Consider the following 26,466-nt stretch of genomic DNA (forward strand, 5'->3'; position numbering starts at 1 on the left):
GTTGTTGTGCTCTAAAGTCAGAGGGTGAAATTTCACCCTGCCTGGGGCACTCGTCGATCAGAGCAGATCTGTCACTGAAACAAGGTCAGACACTTCCAACAAACCCAGCTAGTTCTATTTGATCACGGAAAACACAAAGTCCCTGTCCTAAACTCAGCGAGTAACGTTCCCGTTGCCCGGTTCTATGCACTATATACACAGGTCACTGTATAAAACGAGCTAAATGATTACTATTGAGCAGTGACCTCCTATTGAGCCCAGAGGTTCTCCCGCAGTTGTTAAAAAATCAACACAGAAATGTTTGTTGAGCAACAGTCGTATAGCGATTGCCTTCATCAGGGCTCTGTGCTACGGAGGAGAAAACCGTGATAATTACACATTACCTGCATGCAGCCAGATCTGTGCCAATGTCATCCATGGGTGAAGCGGGCCTTGCTTTGGGGCACTGCTCTGCAGCGAAGAAGCCACCTCGGACAGCGCCTGCTCTACACGTGAAGCTGCGATGGATGTTGCGTGGACGGAACCTGTGAAAGTGAAAGGGAGAAGTCAGAAGGAGAAACAAAGACAGAGGTTACATGGAGTCAAGTAAAGCGGTGCCACATGTGCTGTTAAATACCATAAATCCGTGTGTGCAACCCGTGCAGCAGCCCAACCATCGCATTACCGGACAATCAGACACACACGTGCCGGGAGAAGAAGCCTGGTGGTGTTAGAGCTGTGTAACTACCTGAGTGAGCATCTCCTACTCAACATTACACCCAGAGGAGAAGAACATACGCAGACTCTATAGGGGCAGCCTGTATAGAAACCAAGACAAGTAAACACTCTGCAGCCCAAACGCAACTTGTCCAGGTCTGTTGTGGCTCGAACTCTGACAACTGGTGTCAGAGACCAGCAGTCTAGTTATAAACAACTGTGTCCACGTAAATGCCTGGATGTGCATATATAAATGATAGAGGATCATGGCAACCCAGGGGCCGTGTTTGCTACATTTTGAGTCTAAGGACAAAACTGGACAGAGCACCTCGGATCATCCTCCCTAAACTGGACAGTGCGACATGGAACACTGTGATAAACAGATCCCCCCCCCTGGAATCCCAAGTGTGACAATATAATTGGACAGTGCGACATGGGACACTGCTGTCAGTAGATTGATCCCACAGTGGTGTCCTTGGTAAATGAAACCACTTTATTTGTATGTGGTTAAATATACAAGGTTTAATTGAACGAAGAGATCAGCTGCGCTCCCGCATCATCTGAATTTATTTTTCGGCCTACTAATCAACTAGGGGGGCGTAATAGGACAGAATGTTTCTACAGAAACACCCCATACTGCCATTTAAATCGATTAACCATTTTTTAAACCTTTTTTCTACAGTGATATTTTAGATACATAATATTACTGCAGCCTCCATAAAGGTGAATCCTCTCTCTCTCGGCTCTATGTCCGCTGTGAGCGCCAGATCGCTGTCTCGCTGTCACCGGCGCCTTCTCTCCGATCCTTGCAGTACAGCGAGCAGCACATGAACAGCGGCTCTCGCTGGTCTGAATCATTACAGAAAATGCTTCTGTTTGACAAATGTTGCTGCTATTCGGTAAATGTCAGCGGGGGGAGATGAATAATGACTACTTGGAAAGAAGTAAACGAGAATGTTTGATAGAAATCATAATCGGTTTTCTATTAACATGTATATGATGTCTACAAACGGTGGGAGCAACGATTTTGTGGGCTGAATCCATATTGATGAGAATACAGCCTATCGATTCACTGGGAATGTCATTAGCTTTTATGCCGTGACACAATGCTAATTACAGCAGGTTTTGTCTTCTTATCCAGTGTTTTTACAAGCAGTCTCAGGCTAGGTGTGCTTTACGTTCCTGATCCAGCATGATAGTCACTGCCCTTTAACGCGTTTCCCCATCACATTACGTCCAGTTGATATAGATCACACACTTGTGACATTTCCACATTCTCTGCGTTGGATAATATTCTCCTTTCCCACACTGTTTGTACAAATTCCACAGACACATATTTCCTCCCGCCCGCCCACGGCATCCAGTATTCAATGAATGTTTTAATGAAAAAATACTTTTTTGGATACATCAATGAAAGCCGCCTCACTGGAAAGTTACTGTAGAATAAAGTGTATAACCTAAGGGACAGGCGGTCGCTGCCATTGCTTTGTAATTTATACCATGCTGCAAGAGATTTTGTAATAGTGGAGGATAGTTGCAGTTATTAAAAATAATTTAAAAGTAGTACTGTCACTATTCATATTTCCCGTATGCAGAGAACTTTGTCAATAGCGTTTTTAATATCCTTCAATATATTTACATATTTCACATAAAGAGATATCTATCGATAGCATTTTTTAGATTTTCACATTGTTTTTTTCTAAAAACCTTCAGTGAAGATTGTTGACTTTGGGAGTGCGAGAATGGGAGGAGCAATCATGGACATTGTGGCTTCTGATTGGTCCTCTCGCCGCCTCCCTTCCCCCGTCCCTTCTGCAGCTATTTTTTTTAAAGTAGTGAATGAAAATTTTTACGGCTTTCGGCCTCATGGAACAGACCGGAGCCTGCGAGAGGTCATGGAGTGCATTCTAAGATCCATACTGCGCATTATTAAAGTCGGCCAGATGCCTACGCGCGCCCTATGAAGACGCCGGTGACATCACAGAGGCACTTGGTGATGGTGTGGACAATTTTTGGGCATCGCCACTTTGTGCTTTAATGATGTGATAAGATCTTTGTAAAGTGATAGGCTCCATTCTCACGAAGATTGATACAGCAACAACGGCTGCCATATCCATTTGTAGACTGGAAACACATTGTAAGAAGCTGGTTCTCCTAATTCTACAGTTTGGCTGCCTGTAATGAAGAGTGGGGGACAGTGCTCTCTTACAGACAGGACCAACGCTTACAGCATCTTCATCGTAACTATACAAGGGCTATGACATCTGCTGCCTTCACAATCACAGGGCCCTGGCTTTGCAGGGGTTAAGAGCGTGTGCCCGCGGAGCGGATTCCTAGCTGCAGAAACAGATTTTGCTGCAGGCGTTGGGCACGATGCCAGCGTCAAGGAGGTACAGAAACATCCTGCGTCCGCTAGGTCTGTAATTATACCTTCCCTGCAAGCAAATTAAGGATCCGTCCTCAAGCCCGCTATGAATTCCAAAAAGGCCTGAGAGGAAAACACCTCTGCGTGGACCAGACAGAACTTCTCATTTTCCAGGGATAATAATGGATAAGCTGTTAGCACAGACACGGAAAATACTTGGAATAATCTCTGCAGTGGTCTGTTATAAGAGCTCAAAATATTAATTACATCTGTATAATTAGTGTACTATGCAGATGTAGTGTTTATAAATCTGCAATGTCAAAGTTAAATCTGTGTAATAAATCTGTCTCTCTTCAAATACTGTGGAACCGTAAGTCCCAGCATCTCCTGTCCAGCGACCGATTTTTGTTCCACAGCAGCTGGACGGCTACAAGTTAGCTGGGCTGCATAACGCAGCTCTCAGAGATCAGTTCGTTGCAGTAATCCCTGAGACGCCATGATGAGACGCACAATACTTCACACAACACATAAGGCACCAACATAGCAAGAAACATATATAAAGAACATCATGCCCATAGATTCACAACAATGCAGAAATCTGCTGGTACACCCAGCTTTCTGGACAGAAATTCTGAACCGTTTCCCTGCAGGGGAGGCCAGCGAGGCAGTGCTGAGGGAATAAAATGAAAGCATGCGTTGTGTTCAGGCATAAAAACATCAGATTCCCACATGCACGATGCACCCAGAGCTCCTCTGCCCTATAGGACATGCCAGCTGCACACTGCACAGGGATTAACCAGCCCAGGAGGACAAAACGTGCTCCGATTATCACAGGGTTTTATTAGAGAGACAGTACTAATCTGTGCAGGGGAGAGGGGCAGTGCCAGTCTGCAGAGGGGCAGAAGCAGTCGCTATTTTATGGGGCATATGCAGCCAAACTCGTTTTCTCCACTGCCACACACTGGTGACGGTTGAAGGTTAGGACAGGGGGCCTGGAGATAATACACTTCGGGATTATGTGTACTTTTCTGACCCCCACTGAACACCTCTATTATTAAGTAAAGAGCCCTCCTGAAATAGCTACGTGTTGAAGCTTTCAGAAATGAATACGGTCTCTTTAATAATTCATGGGAAAGGCCGGTAGCATTTAAGCCTTGTAATTACAATGTGCAGTGAGCAGCACCTCAGCTTCTACCATTCAGCAACCAGAGTGGCACAAACAATAGCGCCCTCCCTGGGCGGAGAATGGTACAGCCGGCAGGAATCACATGACATATCATGTGACTGGCTGGATAGGGGGGGATTGCCAGTACCAAGATCACAGGCTGTTCCAGCATTACTTACAAACAGAAAACATGGAGTCAAAACCATGAGTGTGAGAGATGTCTGGAGAGCGGCCTTCAAACACTGCATATAAATCACAAATGAAAACAAAATGCAAAAGCATCACTGCAAATAAAAGTCAAACCCCAATCCCCGAACAGAACATTTTCTGAAAATCTGCAAACGGGAACAAGCGACAACGTCCCTCGGCCTTTGCGCAGAACATGCACTGAATTAAATAACCTGTAACCTACAAAAGAACCGATCTGCATATTCATGAGATTGTCAGCCTATCACAAGGCGTGGATGCCACAGATCCACAGATTACCAGCAGTTTCCTCCTGTGGATCTCCTTCCGGGATCTGGTGAGAAATCCCTTGTATGGGATGAGTCCTTACACAATTTACAATCATTATTAGAAAGAAATTTACTTATCCAGTTTGCAGATTATCAGAAAACGGGAAGAGCCCTTCACAGCAGGAAACCAGTTTACACAGAGGAGGTTCGGGCCCCGAGGAGAGCTCAGCGCTTGCAGAGGCCCTTGTTATGGGGTCGGATTTGGAGGGTGAATGAGGGAGATGAGAGGTGACAAACAGGTGGAGAGGTGATTCTGGTCTTGAAAGGGAAGAGGACTCAGATGCTAGAAGACAAAGCGAGAGAAAAGAATAAAAAGCCAAAGAAACACAGTGTATGGGGAGGAATCCTGGGGAGGACACAGCCGCTAACCGGAACATGCCCGCCGCGGAGTACGTACCCTGATCGCATACACAGCAGCTGTCAATCACCAGTCTGCGTTCTAAGTAACTTCACCGACAGCACAAAAGAGTGATTGATTGACAGGTTTGATTCCTAAGAGGTTCTGCAGCAACTCCATAGAACTTTTCCACGCTATTCTAACAACGACTCCATCACTGTGAACCAGGCTGACAATGTCTCCAGCCAAGCACAGAAAGCGGTTATTATATACTATGATTCTAAACATGTATGTGAATAATACAGACTGCAGTATGCGTGTACTGTGAATAAAATCATTAATGCAGCCAGACTAACTGGAGCTATCAGTCCAATCAATGACAATAAGTCTCTGTGTCCAGGAAAATTGGAGTCTATTAGGTGGTACAAGAATCAAACTTATCAGGAAAGACTGTTAGGGCTGAAGGTGTTCAGCTTAGAGGAGGGACAGAGGTGAGATAAACATTTAATGTATTAACAGAGGTCAGGATGAGGAGGACTGTTACACATCAGAGGATTATTAGTACAGGGGAAGACACTGCGCAATGAGAGGGAGACTGAAAGGTCACATAACGGTGTTACAGAACGTTACATGACAGATCCGTGGAATAGGCTCCCCGCAGTTCTTATGGTGACTCAGGCAGTAAGAGAATGGGACAAACATAGATTGATAAGACTTAGAAATAACAATACATATAATAGACAGAAAAAAGAGCAGGCTAGAGGGGACCTATCACTTCTATTCCGCCACCACATTCTGTATCTCTCTATGTAATGCTGCCCCCGGAGGAACAAGCATTGTGGGGTATTTAAAAGAAATCTGACCTTTAGCACAACTGGTTTTGATATCAAGTCTATAAACATAACATGAAGTGTACATGTGAACAATGTACATAGTATTTCCAATGCTTCACTATATATAGTTATTATAGTGCAGCAGGTTTCATTTATTTCTATGCACTGAAGATGAACCTGTCTGACAATGGTCAATGTGTTTGTGTTACATCGTGGCTGAATGTTGGGAGTCAAAGGTCATATACAAAGATCACCAAGGGGTAAATGTATCAAGCTGCTGGTTTGAAACTTCTGGTTTGAAAAAGTGGAGATGTTGCCTATAGCAACCAATCAGATTCTAGTTATTTATTTAGTAAATTTTACAAAATGACAGCTAGAACCTGATTGGATGCTATAGGCAACATCTCCACCTTTTCAAACCCCAAGTTTCAAACCTGCAGCTTGATAAATTTACCTAAATGTGCCTCTCCAGCCCTCTGTCATTTCATTACCTGCTCTGCAGAATCCTGTTTCTATACTGCTACGGGAACGAGGCACACTGGAGTGTCTACTCTGTAGCCTGCAAGAAACCCCTCCCCCTCTGCCCAGCCCCTCCCCCTCTGCCTGTGAACACTTTTGCAAGCGCTGAAATTTTGTTCCTCCAAACCATGTGCTGTGGCGGAAACCTACTAAAAATAATTTTGCTGACAATTAAAAAACAAACCTGACAGCAAGTATCGTTCCCGACACATTATTACGTCATCTCAAAAGAAAAGCAGCAACATCCACAACAAATGGTGTAAAAATGGGGTTCACAACCCCAAACAAACAATCTCAAAATTATAAAGCGTCAGGAAAGAACCTGACTTTAATTGACATCTAATCTTTTCTTACTAAAATGTGGAAATTTGTTGTCATATTTACTGACTGGAAACCCTAATGATAATTATATTCTCACTGCAGTGCAGACCCTACCTCCAAAGACGCTGGATGGTTTCAGAACAATGACTGCTTGCCTGACGCTATTTCCAGGAATTGGGCCACAGCACAGCGGGATATAAAGGCAACATGGTGAGGAGATGGGTGAGAGAAAGAAGGAGATGGAGGTCTTGGGAAGAGGCCGGAAACTAGAGCGATGACACGAGACGATTGTGTGGAGCAGGTGAATGTGGTCACAGATGGGGAGATGATGTCATTGTTACAGGAGAGATAGAAGAAACGGGGGTGCTCTGATACAAGACTGCGTGGAAGTAGTGAGATGGGGGTATATCTATAGTAAGGTGATGGGTGAATGTTTTATAGCGACTCAGAATATAGGTTCCCTTTTGCGGACTGGGAGCAGCCATGGAGCGGGCTCTCAAAGTTGGCGGCACTATGCTTTATATAGTCGGGTTAAAGAAACGCCTATGGAAAAGAAAATGTTTGCGCTATCTACTGTTTAGAGGCGTTTGATTACCGTACAGGCAGCTGCTGTATTCAGTCTTCATTTCCTGCGTGTAACCAGTTTTAAAGTGGGTGAAGTAATTGTTTTCTTGACTAAACTGAAATGTTCAGACAATTAGGACCAGGTAGACATTATACATCAAAGGTTATTTTAGAGAATGCTCCAATAAAAGATTCAGGGAGAGGATAAAGTAAAATGGAAAAGACAGGTAAGACTCCCCCACAACCAGTGACGTGATGAACATAGAAATATTCTGTAAATGTCCTAAAGTCACACAACACCCAAATCACAGCCACCCCCCAACTACAGCTCAGACAGCAGTGTCTTCCAGTCATAGGCAGACACCCGACCCTGCGCCCCCTCAGCCAGCAATCTAATAAGTTTACAACTGAAAACACCCAGATCACATATAAAAGCGGAGCCATGGCTGCATCATCTCACCTGTCTCCGGGTCACTGAAGTCCGGCATAGTGATTGTGTTCAGCTGCCGCCTGTCTGCGATGGCTCTGTCCAATAAACTGCTGCCGCGTCCAGAGTCGCTGTAATAGGACAACACTCTCTGTGTATACACTGCAGATATACTAACATGCCCGCACTTCACCCAATGCCCCGCACCTCACCCAATGCCCCGCACCTCACCCTCACAACTGGACCCAGCACTTTTGTTTTATAAAACTGATAAACCGTTTACCACAATGTATTTTTTCTCCAGACTATATTATATCACCGATGAAATGGATAATCTCATTAGAACAGCTCTTATATTTTAGACTGGATAATACACCTGTGATTTGAATCTTGTGTTGGTGATGACTACAGCCATCCTGTCCTCTGCAGCCACCTGATGCCCAGTATATACTGCCATCCTGTCCTCTGCAGCCACCTGATGCCCAGTATATACTGCCATCCTGTCCTCTGCAGCCACCTGATGCCCAGTATATACTGCCATCCTGTCCTCTGCAGCCACCTGATGCCCAGTATATACTGCCATCCTGTCCTCTGCAGCCACCTGATGCCCAGTATATACTGCCATCCTGTCCTCTGCAGCCACCTGATGCCCAGTATATACTGCCATCCTGTCCTTCTGTGCTGCCACCTGATGCCCAGTATATACTGCCATCCTGTCCTCTGCAGCCACCTGATGCCCAGTATATACTGCCATCCTGTCCTCTGCAGCCACCTGATGCCCAGTATATACTGCCATCCTGTCCTCTGCAGCCACCTGATGCCCAGTATATACTGCCATCCTGTCCTCTGCAGCCACCTGATGCCCAGTATATACTGCCATCCTGTCCTCTGCAGCCACCTGATGCCCAGTATATACTGCCATCCTGTCCTCTGCAGCCACCTGATGCCCAGTATATACTGCCAACCTGTCCTCTGCAGCCACCTGATGCCCAGTATATACTGCCATCCTGTCCTCTGCAGCCACCTGATGCCCAGTATATACTGCCATCCTGTCCTCTGCAGCCACCTGATGCCCAATATATACTGCCATCCTGTCCTCTGCAGCCACCTGATGCCCAGTATATACTGCCATCCTGTCCTCTGCAGCCACCTGATGCCCAGTATATACTGCCATCCTGTCCTCTGCAGCCACCTGATGCCCAGTATATACTGCCATCCTGTCCTCTGCAGCCACCTGATGCCCAGTATATACTGCCATCCTGTCCTCTGCAGCCACCTGATGCCCAGTATATACTGCCATCCTGTCCTCTGCAGCCACCTGATGCCCAGTATATACTGCCATCCTGTCCTCTGCAGCCACCTGATGCCCAGTATATACTGCCATCCTGTCCTCTGCAGCCACCTGATGCCCAGTATATACTGCCATCCTGTCCTCTGCAGCCACCTGATGCCCAATATATACTGCCATCCTGTCCTCTGCAGCCACCTGATGCCCAGTATATACTGCCATCCTGTCCTCTGCAGCCACCTGATGCCCAGTATATACTGCCATCCTGTCCTCTGCAGCCACCTGATGCCCAGTATATACTGCCATCCTGTCCTCTGCAGCCACCTGATGCCCAGTATATACTGCCATCCTGTCCTCTGCAGCCACCTGATGCCCAGTATATACTGCCATCCTGTCCTCTGCAGCCACCTGATGCCCAGTATATACTGCCATCCTGTCCTCTGCAGCCACCTGATGCCCAGTATATACTGCCATCCTGTCCTCTGCAGCCACCTGATGCCCAGTATATACTGCCATCCTGTCCTCTGCAGCCACCTGATGCCCAGTATATACTGCCATCCTGTCCTTCTGTGCTGCCACCTGATGCCCAGTATATACTGCCATCCTGTCCTCTGCAGCCACCTGATGCCCAGTATATACTGCCATCCTGTCCTCTGCAGCCACCTGATGCCCAGTATATACTGCCAACCTGTCCTCTGCAGCCACCTGATGCCCAGTATATACTGCCATCCTGTCCTCTGCAGCCACCTGATGCCCAGTATATACTGCCATCCTGTCCTCTGCAGCCACCTGATGCCCAGTATATACTGCCATCCTGTCCTCTGCAGCCACCTGATGCCCAGTATATACTGCCATCCTGTCCTCTGCAGCCACCTGATGCCCAGTATATACTGCCATCCTGTCCTCTGCAGCCACCTGATGCCCAGTATATACTGCCATCCTGTCCTCTGCAGCCACCTGATGCCCAGTATATACTGCCATCCTGTCCTCTGCAGCCACCTGATGCCCAGTATATACTGCCATCCTGTCCTTCTGTGCTGCCACCTGATGCCCAGTATATACTGCCATCCTGTCCTCTGCAGCCACCTGATGCCCAGTATATACTGCCATCCTGTCCTCTGCAGCCACCTGATGCCCAGTATATACTGCCAACCTGTCCTCTGCAGCCACCTGATGCCCAGTATATACTGCCATCCTGTCCTCTGCAGCCACCTGATGCCCAGTATATACTGCCATCCTGTCCTCTGCAGCCACCTGATGCCCAGTATATACTGCCATCCTGTCCTCTGCAGCCACCTGATGCCCAGTATATACTGCCATCCTGTCCTCTGCAGCCACCTGATGCCCAGTATATACTGCCATCCTGTCCTCTGCAGCCACCTGATGCCCAGTATATACTGCCATCCTGTCCTCTGCAGCCACCTGATGCCCAGTATATACTGCCATCCTGTCCTCTGCAGCCACCTGATGCCCAGTATATACTGCCATCCTGTCCTCTGCAGCCACCTGATGCCCAGTATATACTGCCATCCTGTCCTCTGCAGCCACCTGATGCCCAGTATATACTGCCATCCTGTCCTCTGCAGCCACCTGATGCCCAGTATATACTGCCATCCTGTCCTCTGCAGCCACCTGATGCCCAGTATATACTGCCATCCTGTCCTTCTGTGCTGCCACCTGATGCCCAGTATATACGGCCTCTGTCCTTTCATAAATCCTTTATGTTAAGTGGATCTTAAATTTAATCCTTTATTTAGCAGTTTAGTTGAGTTTGAATCATTATTTTCCTCTACTAGTTTCACTTATTATCGAGCTAAAGTTGCATCAAATTGAACTGAAGCAAATCATAAATGAAATCAATGTAGAACAATGTTCTGATAACGAAGTTGTTTGGACGATAAGTCCGCGATAGATGGATGCTTTACCTGGGGTTGGTGAGGTTGTAACAGGACTTCCAGATCTGCAGCATACATTTGCAAGTCAAGAGTGCTTCATCAGGACCCCGACAAAGAGATTCCAGCTTCGCCTTGGAGAATAACAGTCTAAAAAACAGAAAGACACGGACACTGAGAAAAAGACCTGGGAGGAACCGAATATGCTCCAGTCCTCCTCCTTACACCATCATAACTATTTTTCCAAATAGCCTCAAGAGCTAACACACATTACAGCTGGGTACATATCATCCACCTCTGCATATACTGTACATCCCATGAGGCACCTGGAGACCGGCTACTCCGTTGGGACACCAAAGAAGGAAAAAACGACCCTACTGCTGCTCAATGATAATGATCACAGGTTGTCTCCACCCACAATCACTGTGAGGAGCACTGCCACACAAAGTAATGAGGAGAGGAATGTCACACAGACATGATCACAGGGTCATAATGTACAGATGTCACTGGGGTATGGGGTAGTACCACCAGGCACAAGATAGCAGCAGTGAAAATGTATTTACTTTGTTTTCAAAGAAGGAAAAAACAATTATTTAGGTTTTTTCTTCATAAAATGTGTCATAGGCCTGATCTGGTAAATCAAACAAGATAGTTACTATTAAATCGAGGACACCAGAATCCCACATATAGGATGCAGTATTCTGTGTAAATCGGGTGATACATTGTGATAATGTGCAGTCCATGGTCGGGGGGTTATTCATTACTGAAGGGTCTGATGTCAGGTAACATAATTATATTGATGCTGTAAAGTAACTATGATAAAAGTGAATCAGGTGATAAATATTTTAGTAAGAAACACAACCCTGTAATGACAGGTGGTCAGGAGGAAGCAGCGGGACAGGAGGTGCGAGATAATCACTAATATTCCATATACAGCCGCCCCATCTCCCTCATCTTCCTCTACCACTAGCTCCAATGTCAAGAGCACTGGTGATACCAGGACCAGGGAGTAAACGAGGCCCTGTGAGAATTTATCTACAGAAAAAGATTCCGTTCATCATTTCTGAATGTTCTATGATCTATAGTTCAGGTTTACACCAGAAGCGAATTCCGCTCCCAGGCACACGGTAACCGATCTGATCCGTACGGTCGGGGTCACTGACACAAACCAAGGAGAAACGGCAGCACCTAGTGAAATGCAGACGAAACGTTTATTCACAGCACAAGACAAGGAACTCCCAGTCCTGTGTGTCACACAATCATCTACATGCAGGAGGAAACTCCTACATAGATTAGAGGTGACTCTATTCAAGAATGTTACATCATAATACGGCAAAAAGGAAATCCCCAATTAATGAGCAAAGATACTGTATCCTCATTAAGAAATGGATTAGTATTTAATATTCACTTTCTCCGAACTGAAATATATCCTAATGACGGCTTCCTCATAACCAACGTATTATATGACACTGCAGTAATCCCCTGTAAGTTTACACTTAAAATGGCAAATACACTGTTAATCACTGAAATGTTTTAAACTGGGAAAATCACGCAAATGTTGTATTTTAGAATGATTAGTGTTACCGGAGCTAAACAGCTAGTAAGGGTGGTTCAAACATCTGAATTAAACAGGAACAATGTAAGGTGCATTATTTAGCTTTAAAAAGGAAATCATTAGATTATGAAACATTACATTCTCAATGCAAACCACTGTCATTACATATGTGTGAAGGGAAAAACAAGGACCCTCCCCTCCTACATAACGCAGGTGTCGTAACCCCCTTTTAATGCAATCATTTAGGGGTGATGCGTGATGTCATCCGGGTAGTGGCTAGGTTCATTAAGACTCAATATTATGTCAGAAAGCAGGCGGAGGATTGAGACACAATCCCCAGGAGTATACTCACAGCCTGCACAGAGGGGTAACTTAAAACTACGTCAAATTATACATATATATATATATATATATATATATATATATAAAAAGTTTCCTTGTCCTAATCCCTGTTCTGCTTATCAAATAATGAATCCTTTATTAAAGGGAAATTATCCCTGAGAGAGGTCGTTCTCCAAATCTGTTCATGAGCAAATTGGCCTGAATTAGAGCAATTTCATTTTAATCAGACACTGACCTACTGGAGCCCCTCTTACTGCAAGTCCAGGATGACAATTAGTGAGTAAGATAAAGGCTACAGTGACTGTGGTCCTTCCGCATCCCTGAAAAGTGTGAGCTCAAAAAAGTAATAGAATTAAACTCAAAACTGTGAGAAAATTGTGAAATGAATTATTAATTAAAAAATATAATGGACAGTTGTATATTTACTAACTACATACAACAGATCCTCCTGATTTAGCATGAACTTACTGAACTATCAGGGTTAAAGCGTAGGGTGACAATCTTCTTTATTGTGAGGGAACCTCTAAGTCGGCGATTCCCAAAGTGTGCGCCGCGGCTCCCAGGGGAGCCGCGGCGCTGTCACAGGGATGCCGCGGGCCAGCCATAGGAAGAAACAGAGCACATAAACTTACCAATCCGCGCGGCGCCGGGACCCAGCAGACTCCTCTCTCCCGCAGCAGCTGTCACTGACGTCGATATTGAGCGTGAGAGGGGCAGTGGAGGGGGACACAGCGTGAGAGGGGCAGTGGAGGGGGACACAGCGTGAGGGGGGCAGTGGAGGGGGGACAGCGTGACAGAGAGCAGAGGAGGGGGGACAGCGTGACAGAGGGCAGTGTGTCTGGATGCAGAGGGGGCAGTGTGTCTGGATGCAGAAGGGGCAGAGTGCCTGAGGGCAGAGTGTCTGGATGCAGAGGTGGCATTTTTACATACAACTAAATAAGTATTTCTGTCCTGACCTAAATACTTATTAAATTTGTTTGACCCAACTACTTCTAAAACAGGACTGCTCAATAATTATTGTGGAGGGGTGCCTTGAAAAAATTTGGAGACTCTAAGGGTGCCGCGAACTGCAAAAGTTTGGGAACCACTGCTCTAAGTAATACATGTAAACAAACCTGTGTCTAGGTACCTTTTATTGTACTTACACAGTGCAATTTACAACACATATACAGCTTTCCAAATATCTGTTATTGACTTCTCTGTCTCAGGGAAGGTAAAGAATAAAACAAATAAGAATCTCTCAGCCAAGTACCAAGCTGCAGTGATACATTGACTGATAGAAGAGGAGCCACCCGATGGCATCAGGAGCCGCTTCTCTTTAGAAGAGCAGGATCTACTCACATGAAGTTCTCTGGGTACTCGCTCAGCGCCATGTCAATGATATTCAGGGCATCGTGGTAGTGTTTCTGAGCGGACAGCAGCAGCGCCAGCAGGTGAAGGGAGTTGGAGTCATCGCCCTGGAGCTGGAGTGCCTGGCGGACATAACCCAGAGCTTCCGGGATCTAGAACAAGACAGAGTCAGGTACAACAAGCTCTGTATTACTCCAACTCATAAATAATAAAACTATTTAATTGTAAATTACACAAGGGTTATTATACCTGGAAATGCAGCCAATCCATTCATTCAATAGGATCCAGTGACATCACTGAGAATGCAGCCTATCCAGTCACTAGGAACCAGTGACATCACTGAGAATGCAGCCTATCCAGTCACTAGGAACCAGCGACATCACTGAGAATGACGCCTATCCAGTCACTAGGAACCAGCGACATCACTGAGAATGACTAGTTCTCTGTTTTACACTTACTTAGAGGCGCTTGGGTGTCGGCCAGTACTATTAAAAGGGACGCATTTTGCACTGGGCACATTTTATATTGCAAGAACATTTTTTATGTGCACAAAACCAATGCAATTAATAGAAGGAAATGTACATTTGTGGCACATACAGACAGCTCAGAAGTAACATTATTGTCATAGGTCAAATGATGTTCAAAAAACAGCAGTTTAGAAAATAAAAAATAAAAAAAGTTACTATTAATTAAGGGGGGGCGTTCTAAAGGTGACGGTAGGCAGGGCCCTGGGTGATGTTTGTACATTTCTTGTCCTGAGCAATTCAAATATGGGAACACACTTCCAAAAAAGGGGAATGGGACATACCCCAAAGCTGCCAATATGCCCTGAACCTGTTCACTTTTGTGGAACATTTTCACCTCTCAACCGTTGTGCACTTTTAACATCTTAATAAATGCAAAAACTAGGTAAAATTAACTGGTGACTTTCCTATCACTGTGTTGTAAAAGTTTAACGCCACATTTGAATTTTACAACTCAGCACAATCTATTTCTCATGAATTAACGTATGCTCTAAGGACCCGAGTCATTAAGGAAAGTAAAATAAAAAAAAGGAGTAACTCTGCACCTTGGCGAAACCATGTTGTGTTGGAGGGGGAGGTAAATTTAAAATGTGAGGACAGATTTATAGTTGGGGTAGAGCATGTTCTAGAACAACTTTAAATGTCAGAGTAAACATAAAGTATTTGTGTGCTACATGAAAAAACAGACAGTATTTTCCTTATGTGCAAAATAATAAACTAATTAGCACTCCTTGCATTGTAACATGGTTTGTCCAGCAGCAAAGTTACTCCTTTTTATTGCTTTACTTTCCTTAATGACTCAGACACTAAGAGTACAATATATTGTATTGGCAAAATCATAACGCTGGACTAAAACGCTTCTCAAGTGTGCATTAGTTTTCATGCATTTTACAAGCACACGTGAGTGAATGTGCCATTAATGTCTCAAACATGTTTTGTTTAAAAACAAACGCATAGTGAACCAACAAGTATTTCGCCATGTTCATTCTGTATTTAGGCCATGGGCACATTTCCAGCTATTGATCTAAGACTCAGCCAGTAACCATCATTCCCTGCCTGGCTTCCAGCAATGACCGAAGGATTCTGGGTAGCAAATATCAGAGCTAAACATACACTGAGCAACCAACAAACAATGCAAGCACAGACGAAAATGGCATTATTCTACAGCATCTAAATGGTTAACCCTGCAGCATGAACTCCCTCGCTCCGCACCTGTTGGTAATATGCAGCCGAGCGGGAAGCCCCGGGCTTGTGAAACGCAGCTGCTAAGCCGTAAACAAGCAGCACAAACTAGGAGGCATTTCTGGACTATTCAGAGTATGCAAACCAGCCTGGTCCGAAGTGCAGTGCTGAGAAAGGTCTGGCAAATTAAATATGCAAAGCAGGCATGTCAAACAGGAACGTGGCAAGCTGCAGAAGCAGAGGCTGCCTGTACAAGGTGAGTGTTCCCATTGGTCATACTGAATCCTTCCAGTGCTGCTGACCCCAATACATATCATTATGCAGATCTCACTCCATAAACTCAATAGCTTCTGTACATGGAATGGAGCAACCGGCTTTTCACATACCTTATAAGTGCATACCTAGAGAGAACAGATCCATCCAGTCTACTTTTCTTTACCTAATAGTTTATTTCTAAATCTCTGTCCCACAGAGCTTACAATCTAAGGGTGTGCAGCGCTGTCTCAGTTAAACAGATCAGCATATGACACATAGGAGATGGCCGTGCAGACATTGAGGGCCTGGTTCGTTAAGGGACGCAAAGTGAATGCAAATTGCGCAACCGTATTCAAGTACAAGCGGATCTGAAGAAAAGTTTCCAGTTGAAGCTGGGTATAAGCACGCTATGGCTGTAGCGTACTTGCCGCAAGCAGAGAGACCAAACACATTGCAGGATACGCACAATGTATTTGTGCGATATAAAGTCCAATCAGAACGCACAGAAAATAAATAAATGTTTTTTTGTTGTTTTTTTTTATTATGAAATACATAAATCAGGATCATAATGTTTACTAAACATAAAATGCATTTTTACAGTTGCTCTTGGTTACAAACACATGTTCTAGCTGTATACACAGCCGTCATCACCATCAGTCGGCACTTACACCTGCATTCACTGGTGTACTGTGCGCTTCTGAGCATGCACATAGACATTTTATACAAAACTGAACTGCCTTAATGAATCAGGCCCGTAATATGTATCCCTACCAGTGCCGGATTAAGGGAATGGAGGCCCCTGGGCTAAGGGGGCCTCCATTCCCCCGTGAGGGCCCCCCCTCTGGCACTTACCTCCTTCTCCGGCGTGCTGTACGCTCTTGACTGAGGAGATCTCATGAGAGTGAGACTCACGAGATCTCCTCCGTAAGGAGACTACAGCTCGCCGGGGAAGGACCGATCAATACTGCTGCTGAGCACTTTCAAGGGTCCCCTGGATGCCATAGGCCCCTGGGCTGTAGCCCAGTTAGCCCTATGGTTAATCCGGCCCTGATCCCTACAAGCAGATATTAAGCAATAAGATACTTAAACATTAATACTCCTGGAAGAGAGACTGGAATAAGGAGCACCATCACTGTAGGACACAATGAAACTTCCGATATAGATTCTCCAATAAATGACCGTTCCGATCATCGCTACAACCTGTGATTCCCCCACAAATACAGCAATGGAGTAAATTCATTCACTGGACACATCAACATCTGAGAGGTAAACTCACCTGTCTGGATATTGCCAGCTGCAGCGCCAGGTAAAACGCTGCTTGATGGTCTGTCGGCGACAGGCTGTGAGCCCTGAGGAGATAGACATGAAATATATCGGAGATTCGGTGACCGCACAAAGACCGACATGTTGCAGGGACGCACCGAATCAGACTCTAGTGCAGGCCTGTCCAACCTGCGGCCCTCCAGATGTTGACAAACTACAAGTCCCAGCATGCCCTTCCAGCTATCAACAGGTTGTCTACTGGCAAAGCATGCTGGGGCTTGTAGTTTCACAACACCTGGAGGGCCGCAGGTTGGACAGGCCTGCTCTAGTGTGTATTTCATCTGAATATTATTAGTGTTTAACAACACTCAGGGTAAACAGAATAAGAAACCTGATTTTCATGCAATTGTAGTGAACAAAGCAAATGCATCACTTCCAGAAAGTAAAATTATAGATAAGATCTTTGCATTTCATTATTAACACCTGTATAGCTCTCTTTCTAATGTAAAAGCATCATCCCCTTTTGGAAAATGTTTAATATAACATCCCCTCATCTAAACAGCAAACATGAGGGTCCCATCCCTCCCCCCCCAGAACCACCTCTGTTAGCTGAAGCAGAGACCTGTGAAGAGGACCCAACCATCTGATAACACTACATACATGTCTCATGAAGTGTTACTGACTGCCTGTCCTTGTGTGTATCCAGCAAAGACGATGAATTTCTCTGCACGAAGTACCAATATCCTCCTGTCACTCATCTCCAATATGTAACCAGCCATCTACACTCTACACAGCTCGTTCATAGCCACAATGTAAAGACAAAGCACAGGTAGTGCAGCTCTAAGGCACATAGACCCAATACACATAGTATGGCAAGGAATATACCCAGACTGTATTTATATAGAGGAATAAATAACTGGATATTATACTCGGTATATATCAGCTGTATAGTCATGGTGGCTCCAAGAACGGCCATAAAACACACACGTGTTCAGCACGGGCAGGTCACAAACACAGCGCGTATTCTCTGCACGTGTGTGATCGCTCATGTGTACTGTATGGCCACATTCTCACAAGGGTCAATGTTCTCCTGCTCGTTCCACAGTGAAACGCGTTTGGGTCGCCATGTTCAGGCATTCTAAGCCCAAAACAAACTGTACAAGTTAAAAAACAACAACAACCACCCCACCTCCAGGACATTAAAGAATAACAACTGATGGAAATAATATATGAAACATTCTATCCAATTACAGAAACTATTGTATACTACTAAATATTTGTAAATTATGGTGATTTTCTTTCATATAAACCACTGAGGGGAAATTGAAATCACCATATTCAATCGGTAATGGATCTTTCAGGTTTCTCTTTGGTTACATTCAGCAGATATTAACTTGTCAGTGGTCTAATAAACCCAAATATAAAACCAGTCACAGAGTCACTGGGGAGAATCTGGAAGTATCGTGGTCCATTTTCTTAGATTATGCATAATTAATGCTAACCCAATGCAAGACGTGACCGGGAAAGTGCCTGTCGGCACGTCTCTGGTACAGGAAGCCGGATGGAAGCTAGCAGATGAACCAGAATATGGATATAATCCGGGGTCTCACACTCACCTCTGGAAGGCAAGGAGAGCTTTCCTCTGTAGGTCCTCCTGCATCCCGCGCAGCGAGGCTGCAAGATAATCACGAAGACAGATTACAAATTGCATCTACAATGTGACAAGAATCACAGTAACCAAAGACAGAACCTCTCATGTCATGACCCAATACCTGCTCCATTACAGCCAACGGCATACGTACGAACCTCTACCGATCCAGTCGTACAGATGCACAAGGTTACAAAGTCTATAAAACAAGCTGATTCAATGACAAACCACTCATTCAGGGATTCCTACCGTCTGTTGCCTGCAAACTGTAAGAAAGTCCTAGCGCCAGGTAGCCCTTGGCTTTAAATTCCGAGCTTTTTTCTCCACAGTCGACAACGATTTTGGCAAATCTCTCAGCTTCGTCCATCTGCCAATGTTAGAACAGTACGTAAACCTCACAGTACACACAGAAGGTTAGAACCGTGCCCGTCTTCTACTGGCAACGTACCTGTGCATTACATATATCTATGTCTGCTATACGCAGAGGAACGTACCCAGTGTAAGGAGCCCATGCACAGCTTGGCAGCGAGGAGCGGGATTGTGGTGTCCTCCGGCTTCAGGCGAATACATTCTTTTAGAATTTTCACAGCTCGGGCAGACTGGATGGAGAGAAGAACAGAGAGAGAGAGAGAGAGAGATGTTCAATATTACAGAGGTTGGTAACCTGTGGGAGGGGAACGTCTGGTGGGCAAGCGTTTGCCCTTGGAAAAGAAAAAAAATGGGACCCTACAAATTTCTATGTAGAAGAAACTCTCCACACTGGTGGAGAAAAAACCTCACATATGAATAAAATAAATTTTAAACCTAAGGGGATAAAATCTAATTGCCCCTAATCAGAGCCAGTCCTGCAGTAAAACATGAACTATTGAACATTTGTAATAACTCACAGAACATGACCGTACAGCACCGCAACACTGCACAATACTGTATCCGTACACTCATTTTATAAGGCCCTTTCCGTGGACGATCCGGAGGACCTGTGTCTGTCTCTGGAATATAGGTAGATTGGAATCTCTGCCATTCCTTAGATTTTAATGTAGCCATCTCTCCCACTCTGACACATTAGCGTTCAAGGCTAATTTCTTACTTCAATACTTTTCATTCTAACTGATATTATTTTCCCAGTCTCTTCCCTCTGACCAGGCGACAAGAAGAATAACTCTCTAGATCAAAGTAATGTTTAAGAATTTGTTTCTTTACATCCCACCCATATAAGAACAGAATATTCTGCACTTCATATCACCGCATATTTCCGCTGTGGTCTCTTTACACCCGTTACAGTCACAAGCTGTGGATCTACGATTGCACTGATGTTACATGTCCCAGCCAATAGAAAGGAAGCAAACATCATTTCATCCAATTAAATTGCAGGGCTTTCAGCCAATGAAATCGCAGACAATGAGAAGATCAGATTCAGCCAGTGAAGCCCCTGTAGTTTCATGTAGTAAGACTACAAATGCTCCTCGTTATAAGACATAGCGGTTTTTCGATATTGAAACCACCGACTGCTGCCTGCATTGTGTTGAGCTGCTGCCTGCATTGTGTTGAGCACCGTCAGCACTGATTTAGAGTAAACCTAAGGTAATTCCTGGTTTAGGACCCTAATTAGGGCTGCACAGAGAGTATGGTGAGCAATGCGGAGCTAATGTGAAGACAGGAAATGACATCACCTTTCCTGCTGCCATCAGGGAGAGCGCAAACTGGTACCAGAGGTGGAACTCTTCAAAGGCGAACTTCATGGCTCTTTCCAAGCACTGCAGCGGGGACAGAAAAGACAGATTATAACTCGTACAGAGCTTCATATACTTAATATAGTCTGGCCGGTAATGCCGGGTAGAACTAGTCATGTAGTACCTGTAAATCTGACAGATAAAGCAATATAACATGTCCCGCTGGTATTTATAAGTAAGCAGAGAAAGCATAAACTGTGCAATGTAAATGTTACTCACAAAGGAAATAACAGCTGCTTGTAAAGCACTCAGATTTATACGGGGCAAGTCGCATCAATACCATTTTTTCCACCCCATGAACATCTAGATATCTCATACATGGTGAAATAATGTCTTATTCATTATTTAAGGTAGCTTTTGGAGTGGTCGGATGTTCCAGTGACACAATATACATACATTGTTGTAACGACTGTCCAGCACTATTTTTGTAGGGCCTTAGAAATAAAAGACGATAATATAAATAATATATATATTTTTATACATGCACACACAGTTACAATATACTGGGTTGGCACCGTAGGGGTTGGCGTACTAAAGGGCGACCACGTGTGATCCGGGTGTCAGCGGGTGCCGGCTCTCTTTGGAATTGGAGGCGCTAATATAATCAATGTTCAATTTAACTTTGTAATTAACCAATATGCTACAAAGTTGATAAAGTCTGTTATAGTATCAGATTGTGCTTAAACTAAGAGTTGCTCTCATGTCCCTAGAGACATCCTGTAAAATCTGTAAAATAATGTGCTAATCTAATTCAAGTTCAGGCTGTAATTAGCTAATAAGCTGCAGCGTTGTGATTCTGTAATAAAACAAATTACCTGCAGATTCATTCATTCTGCAGCAGAACAAACGCTAATTGTATTTGAAGATTACATGTGTGACAGTGAAACCTTTAAAAAGTACTTTTTTGTTCCATGAAAGACAACAGATGTATATCGGGAACCTGTGGATTAAATATTTCATAATATACTAAACTACTAGAAATACTTCAATTGTCTTGAAATTTATGTTATTAGAAGTGTATCAGGATATATTTTTGGTGGCAGCGGTGGGATAGACACTGAATATGATGTGGCAATAAGAGTTGGAAAAAGTGACCTTGGCAATCTTACGCAAACGGTTTTATAAAAGGAGACTCAATCCTGAAGTTAAGCAGAAAGTGGAGCTGGATGAACTGTTACAATATTCCACTAATGTCAGGGAAGATCCAGCTAATGCTGAAACAACTGTAAATTTGGTAAATTTCATCCTCATTATTTGGTTGATCAAGTGAAAGTGGTGTGTTACAGGTGGGAACTACTGAGAGATACCGCAGTACAGTGGCCTAGTGGTTAGCACTTCTGCCTCACAGCACTGGGGTCATGAGTTTGATTCCCGGCCATGGCCTTATCTGTGTGGAGTTTGTATATTCTCCCTGTGTTTGCGTGGGTTTCCTCCGGGTGCTCCGGTTTCCTCCCACACTCCAAAAACATACTGGTAGGTTAATTGGCTGCTATCTAAATTGACCCTAGTCTCTCCCTCTCTGTCTGTGTGTGAGTGTGTGTCTATATTAGGGAATTTAGACTGTAAGCTCCAATGGGGCAGGGACTGATGTGAGTGAGTTCTCTGTACAGCGCTGCGGAATTAGTGGCGCTATTTAAATAAATGATGATGATACCGACCACCGTAGGTCTAAAAAAAAGTGTTTTGTTTTTTTCTTCCTCTGTTTTAAAAACTTGAATTAATGAAAACAATTCAGGAGTAGCTACACCGGGAGGGAGTATGTTTGTCTTCCAAAGGAGTTGCAAGGGTTAATGTGATAAAACTTGCACAGTCTTTTGGGACTATGGGTGAGCTTCATAATGTGCCAGGAGGACTGGACTAACATTGTGACTGGGAGAATGACACAATGTGACATTTTTCTTGCACTTCTCCCAGAGACAGGGGCTGGATGCGGAGGAGAGGAACAAGCCGTCCTGGATAGATATGCTCTTACAGCAGAGTATTTTTCACACGCTTTTCGTACTAACTCGAACCTTTGAAAGATGGATTGGAAAACAGAAGGATAAATAGCTGAAAGACATAAAACAACTTTGTGTAAAAGAACCATTGTTGGATATTATTTTGTCAGCCACAGCTAAAAACTCAGTTTTTATATCCACATGGTTTAGTTGGCTGGAGTTTTAAAGAATCAAGTGACTACACGGTTGTCTTCTTGCCGCCAAGTTCCACCCAACATGCCAAGTCATAACTCACATTACACATTCTCTCGGTTTCCATGTCTGGTATGTTCGCCCTGGATTCACCCTCGTTCCCCACAGTTCAAAATCCTTGGTTCTAAGTAACCCCCCCACTATTTTTCTCCTACCTTCCTCCCCTCCCCTCTTTCACATATTTTATGAAAGAAAACAGAATTGTTCTGGTTCTATATATGTTTTGCCTTTATACTTGTAGGTCATTATCTAATAATTCTTTGTTCCTAAATTCTACAGTTCTTCTGTTGCACTTTTTTTCCATTGTCCATCCAGAATACAACATAAGCTCTGGATATAAAGGACCGGTTACTGGACAGTAAAACATAGACTGTAGAAGAAGGCACTAGCAGAAGACACTAGATTGGCTGAGAGTTTTACGGAATAAAAAATGACTGATGGACTTGTCTTCCTGGATGAAGACAGGAAGAAAGTCAAATCATAAATGAACATCTCCATGACCATTCTCTATAAACAACAAGTACACAATTGTAATTACATGAAAATAATAACATACAACCACAACCTCAGCATAGAAAATAAACGTTAAACCCTTTATCTTGAGTTAAAGGTAAAGTTTTGTGTGGGAGACTGGCAATGTACTTTTACTATTTAATACTGAAAAGGACAAAAACACAGAAATCTGGAAGGACTCTCACAGCAGTAAAGAATTGGTAAAAAAAACATTGTTGGGATTGTGATGCTTTACCCAAATACCGGGGGAAACCAACCTGATGCCAAATAAAATGTGTGGGTGTGTGAGATGGATTTCAACCTGTGGGGTACGTTTTACCTCTGTTATGTACTGTAATGATCTCGGTATGTGGGGTACGTTTTACCTCTGTTATGTACTGTAATGATCTCAGTATGTGGGGTACGTTTTACCTCTGTTATGTACTGTAATGATCTCAGTATGTGGGGTACGTTTTACCTCTGTTATGTACTGTAATGATCTCAGTATGTGGGGTACGTTTTACCTCTGTTATGTACTGTAATGATCTCAGTATGTGGGGTACGTTTTACCTCTGTTATGTACTGTAATGATCTCAGTATGTGCGGTACGTTTTACCTCTGTTATGTACTGTAATGATCTCAGTATGTGGGGTACGTTTTACCTCTGTTATGTACTGTAATGATCTCAGTATGTGGGGTACGTTTTACCTCTGTTATGTACTGTAATGATCTCAGTATGTGGGGTACGTTTTACCTCTGTTATGTACTGTAATGATCTCAGTATGTGGGGTACGTTTTACCTCTGTTATGTACTGTAATGATCTCAGTATGTGGGGTACGTTTTACCTCTGTTATGTACTGTAATGATCTCAGTATGTGGGGTACGTTTTACCTCTGTTATGTACTGTAATGATCTCAGTATGTGGGGTACGTTTTACCTCTGTTATGTACTGTAATGATCTCAGTATGTGGGGTACGTTTTACCTCTGTTATGTACTGTAATGATCTCAGTATGTGGGGTACGTTTTACCTATGTTTCGCATTGTAATGATCTCGGTAAGCGGGGGAAGCTTTACCTATTTTATGTACTGTAAAACTAAATCATCACTGTAAATGTTTTATTATTGCGTATAATTGTGATGAGTTGCTGTGGTTATAATGTACTGCATCGGAACAGCAGGGTTTGGCATAAATGTGACATACTCTCTGTTCTAGGAGCGGGGTGCAATGGTGGTGCAGCCTCTCTTTGGGATTGTCAGAGGCCCCTGTGAGACAAGAAATATATTTATGCCCTCAAAGACCCTCAGACTCTGTTTAATGTCTAGAGACCCTGCTGGAGGCCAACAAGCTGTGACGCTCATCTAAACATATCATCATCATTCATTTATATAGAGCCACTAATTCCGCAGTGCTGTACACTCACATCAGTCCCTGCATCAATAGAGCTTACAGTCTAAATTCCCTAACACACGCACACACAGATAGACTAGGGTCAACTTGATAGCAGCCAATTTACCTACTAGTATGTTTTTGGATTGTGGGAGGAAACTGGAGCGCCCAGAGGAAACCCGCATAAACACGGATCTAAATCATGACCCCAGTGTGGCAGATGTGCTAACCACTGTGCCACCGTGCTGTCCTTATCTGATTGTACTTAAATTGTGAGTTACTTTGATGTCCCTGGAGTTGCCCGTTCAGTTTAGTAAACTGAGGCACTAATCTGTTTCATGTCTAGGACAGTGACTAGCCAATAAGCTACAGTGCAGGCGAAGTCTGTTATTCTGACCATACAAGGTATTGAGGAAACACCTGTTCTTCATGCACTGACCTGTTTTAATATCAGAAGAAATGATAACTTGTATTTGAATGTTATACTATTAAATGCTTAAAATAGTACTTTTTGTCTCAGTAAAATACAATAAATGTATATTGGGAACATTGGATTAAGTACTTTATAGTACACAAAATGATTAGTTCATGAACTGAAATTCTGCTATGAACAATTATTCAGTGTCAGATAATATTATAAGATATCTATCGTGATCCCATTGATCTATTGATTGTAAACTTGCGAGTAGGACCCTCTTTGCTCTTTTTCTGTTTTACCCAGTATTGTGTATTACTGTGTTTGTCCTCAATTGTACAGCGCTACGGAATTTGCTGGTGATAGATCAATAAATGCAGAGGATGATGATGACCATTCAGAGTTAATCAGGAGCCTATCCTGAAAACTTTCTGCAGTATTATGATGTCGCAGGAAGTTTCTCAGGAACACGGTAAGCGTGCCGCCGTGTGTAGGTGACAGCTACACTCAAGAGCACTAGCATCGAACAGAACTAAAACGAGATATAATTGGTTGCTAGGTACAACATGTAGGTCATTAAGCTTGTATGCACAATCTATCTAGCCAATCATAATGCATCTCCAGGAAAACCCTAACATTTTAAAATAATAAAAAGATTATACCGTAGTATAGTATAATTGTAGCAGAACATACAAAAACAAACAAGGCATTTTCAATCTAAGCAGACAGAAGATAAAATCTGAAAGTGAATAATTCCTTGAATTCTTTGTGCATTTCTGAGAGTGGAAGGAATTTGATGAGAGGAGCGAATAGACCTGTCTGTTCTGCAACAGTAAACACAGCTTCTAAACCATGGCCATTAAAATTCGAGAGAAAACTGGGTGCCAGAGACCTTCAGGGCAGAGCCAGCGGCTGTGAAAGATGCCAAAATGCAATATATTATTCAGGAAAACTCAAGTTAATTGCAGCAATTGCTTAATGTGGGTTTTTTTTTTTTTTCAGCTTCACAAATCCGGAGATAAACAGAACAGTAGCCGCCCTCTCATTCCACCCCACAAACTGCACTTGGTCCGAATACAACAAATCAGTAATAACGTATGTTTAGGTACACATAGCCCATCGCCATCAAGGAGGACACAGGAGGTCATTCATTAAGACTACAGCAAAGTGACAGACTAATGGTTTACTAAAGGCAATACCAGTGTTCTTA

At 43.8% G+C, this 26,466-nt stretch overlaps 1 protein-coding gene across 5 annotated transcripts in view; it reads right to left on the bottom strand.

Moving 5' to 3' along the window:
• The window catches only part of TTC7B (tetratricopeptide repeat domain 7B), a 73,649-nt gene that overhangs the window by 14,348 nt on the left and 32,835 nt on the right, over positions 1 to 26,466 (bottom strand). For 2 of the 5 annotated variants that reach the window (XM_075192204.1, XM_075192207.1), the window contains 10 exons: positions 20,712 to 20,795; positions 19,536 to 19,640; positions 19,291 to 19,408; positions 19,010 to 19,067; positions 17,407 to 17,479; positions 14,161 to 14,321; positions 10,956 to 11,072; positions 7,776 to 7,873; positions 4,878 to 5,024; positions 384 to 524 (listed from right to left, as the gene is read on the bottom strand). In XM_075192204.1, coding sequence (XP_075048305.1) covers positions 384 to 524; positions 4,878 to 5,024; positions 7,776 to 7,873; positions 10,956 to 11,072; positions 14,161 to 14,321; positions 17,407 to 17,479; positions 19,010 to 19,067; positions 19,291 to 19,408; positions 19,536 to 19,640; positions 20,712 to 20,795 — 1,102 coding nt within the window. Of the gene's footprint in view, positions 1 to 383; positions 525 to 4,405; positions 4,469 to 4,877; positions 5,025 to 7,775; positions 7,874 to 10,955; positions 11,073 to 14,160; positions 14,322 to 17,406; positions 17,480 to 19,009; positions 19,068 to 19,290; positions 19,409 to 19,535; positions 19,641 to 20,711; positions 20,796 to 26,466 lie in introns of all 5 variants that reach the window. The other 3 variants (XM_075192209.1, XM_075192205.1, XM_075192206.1) reach the window with 3 other exon arrangements.

This window comes from Mixophyes fleayi, chromosome 12 (genome assembly GCF_038048845.1).
Source record: "Mixophyes fleayi isolate aMixFle1 chromosome 12, aMixFle1.hap1, whole genome shotgun sequence".
Taxonomy (NCBI): domain Eukaryota; kingdom Metazoa; phylum Chordata; class Amphibia; order Anura; family Limnodynastidae; genus Mixophyes; species Mixophyes fleayi.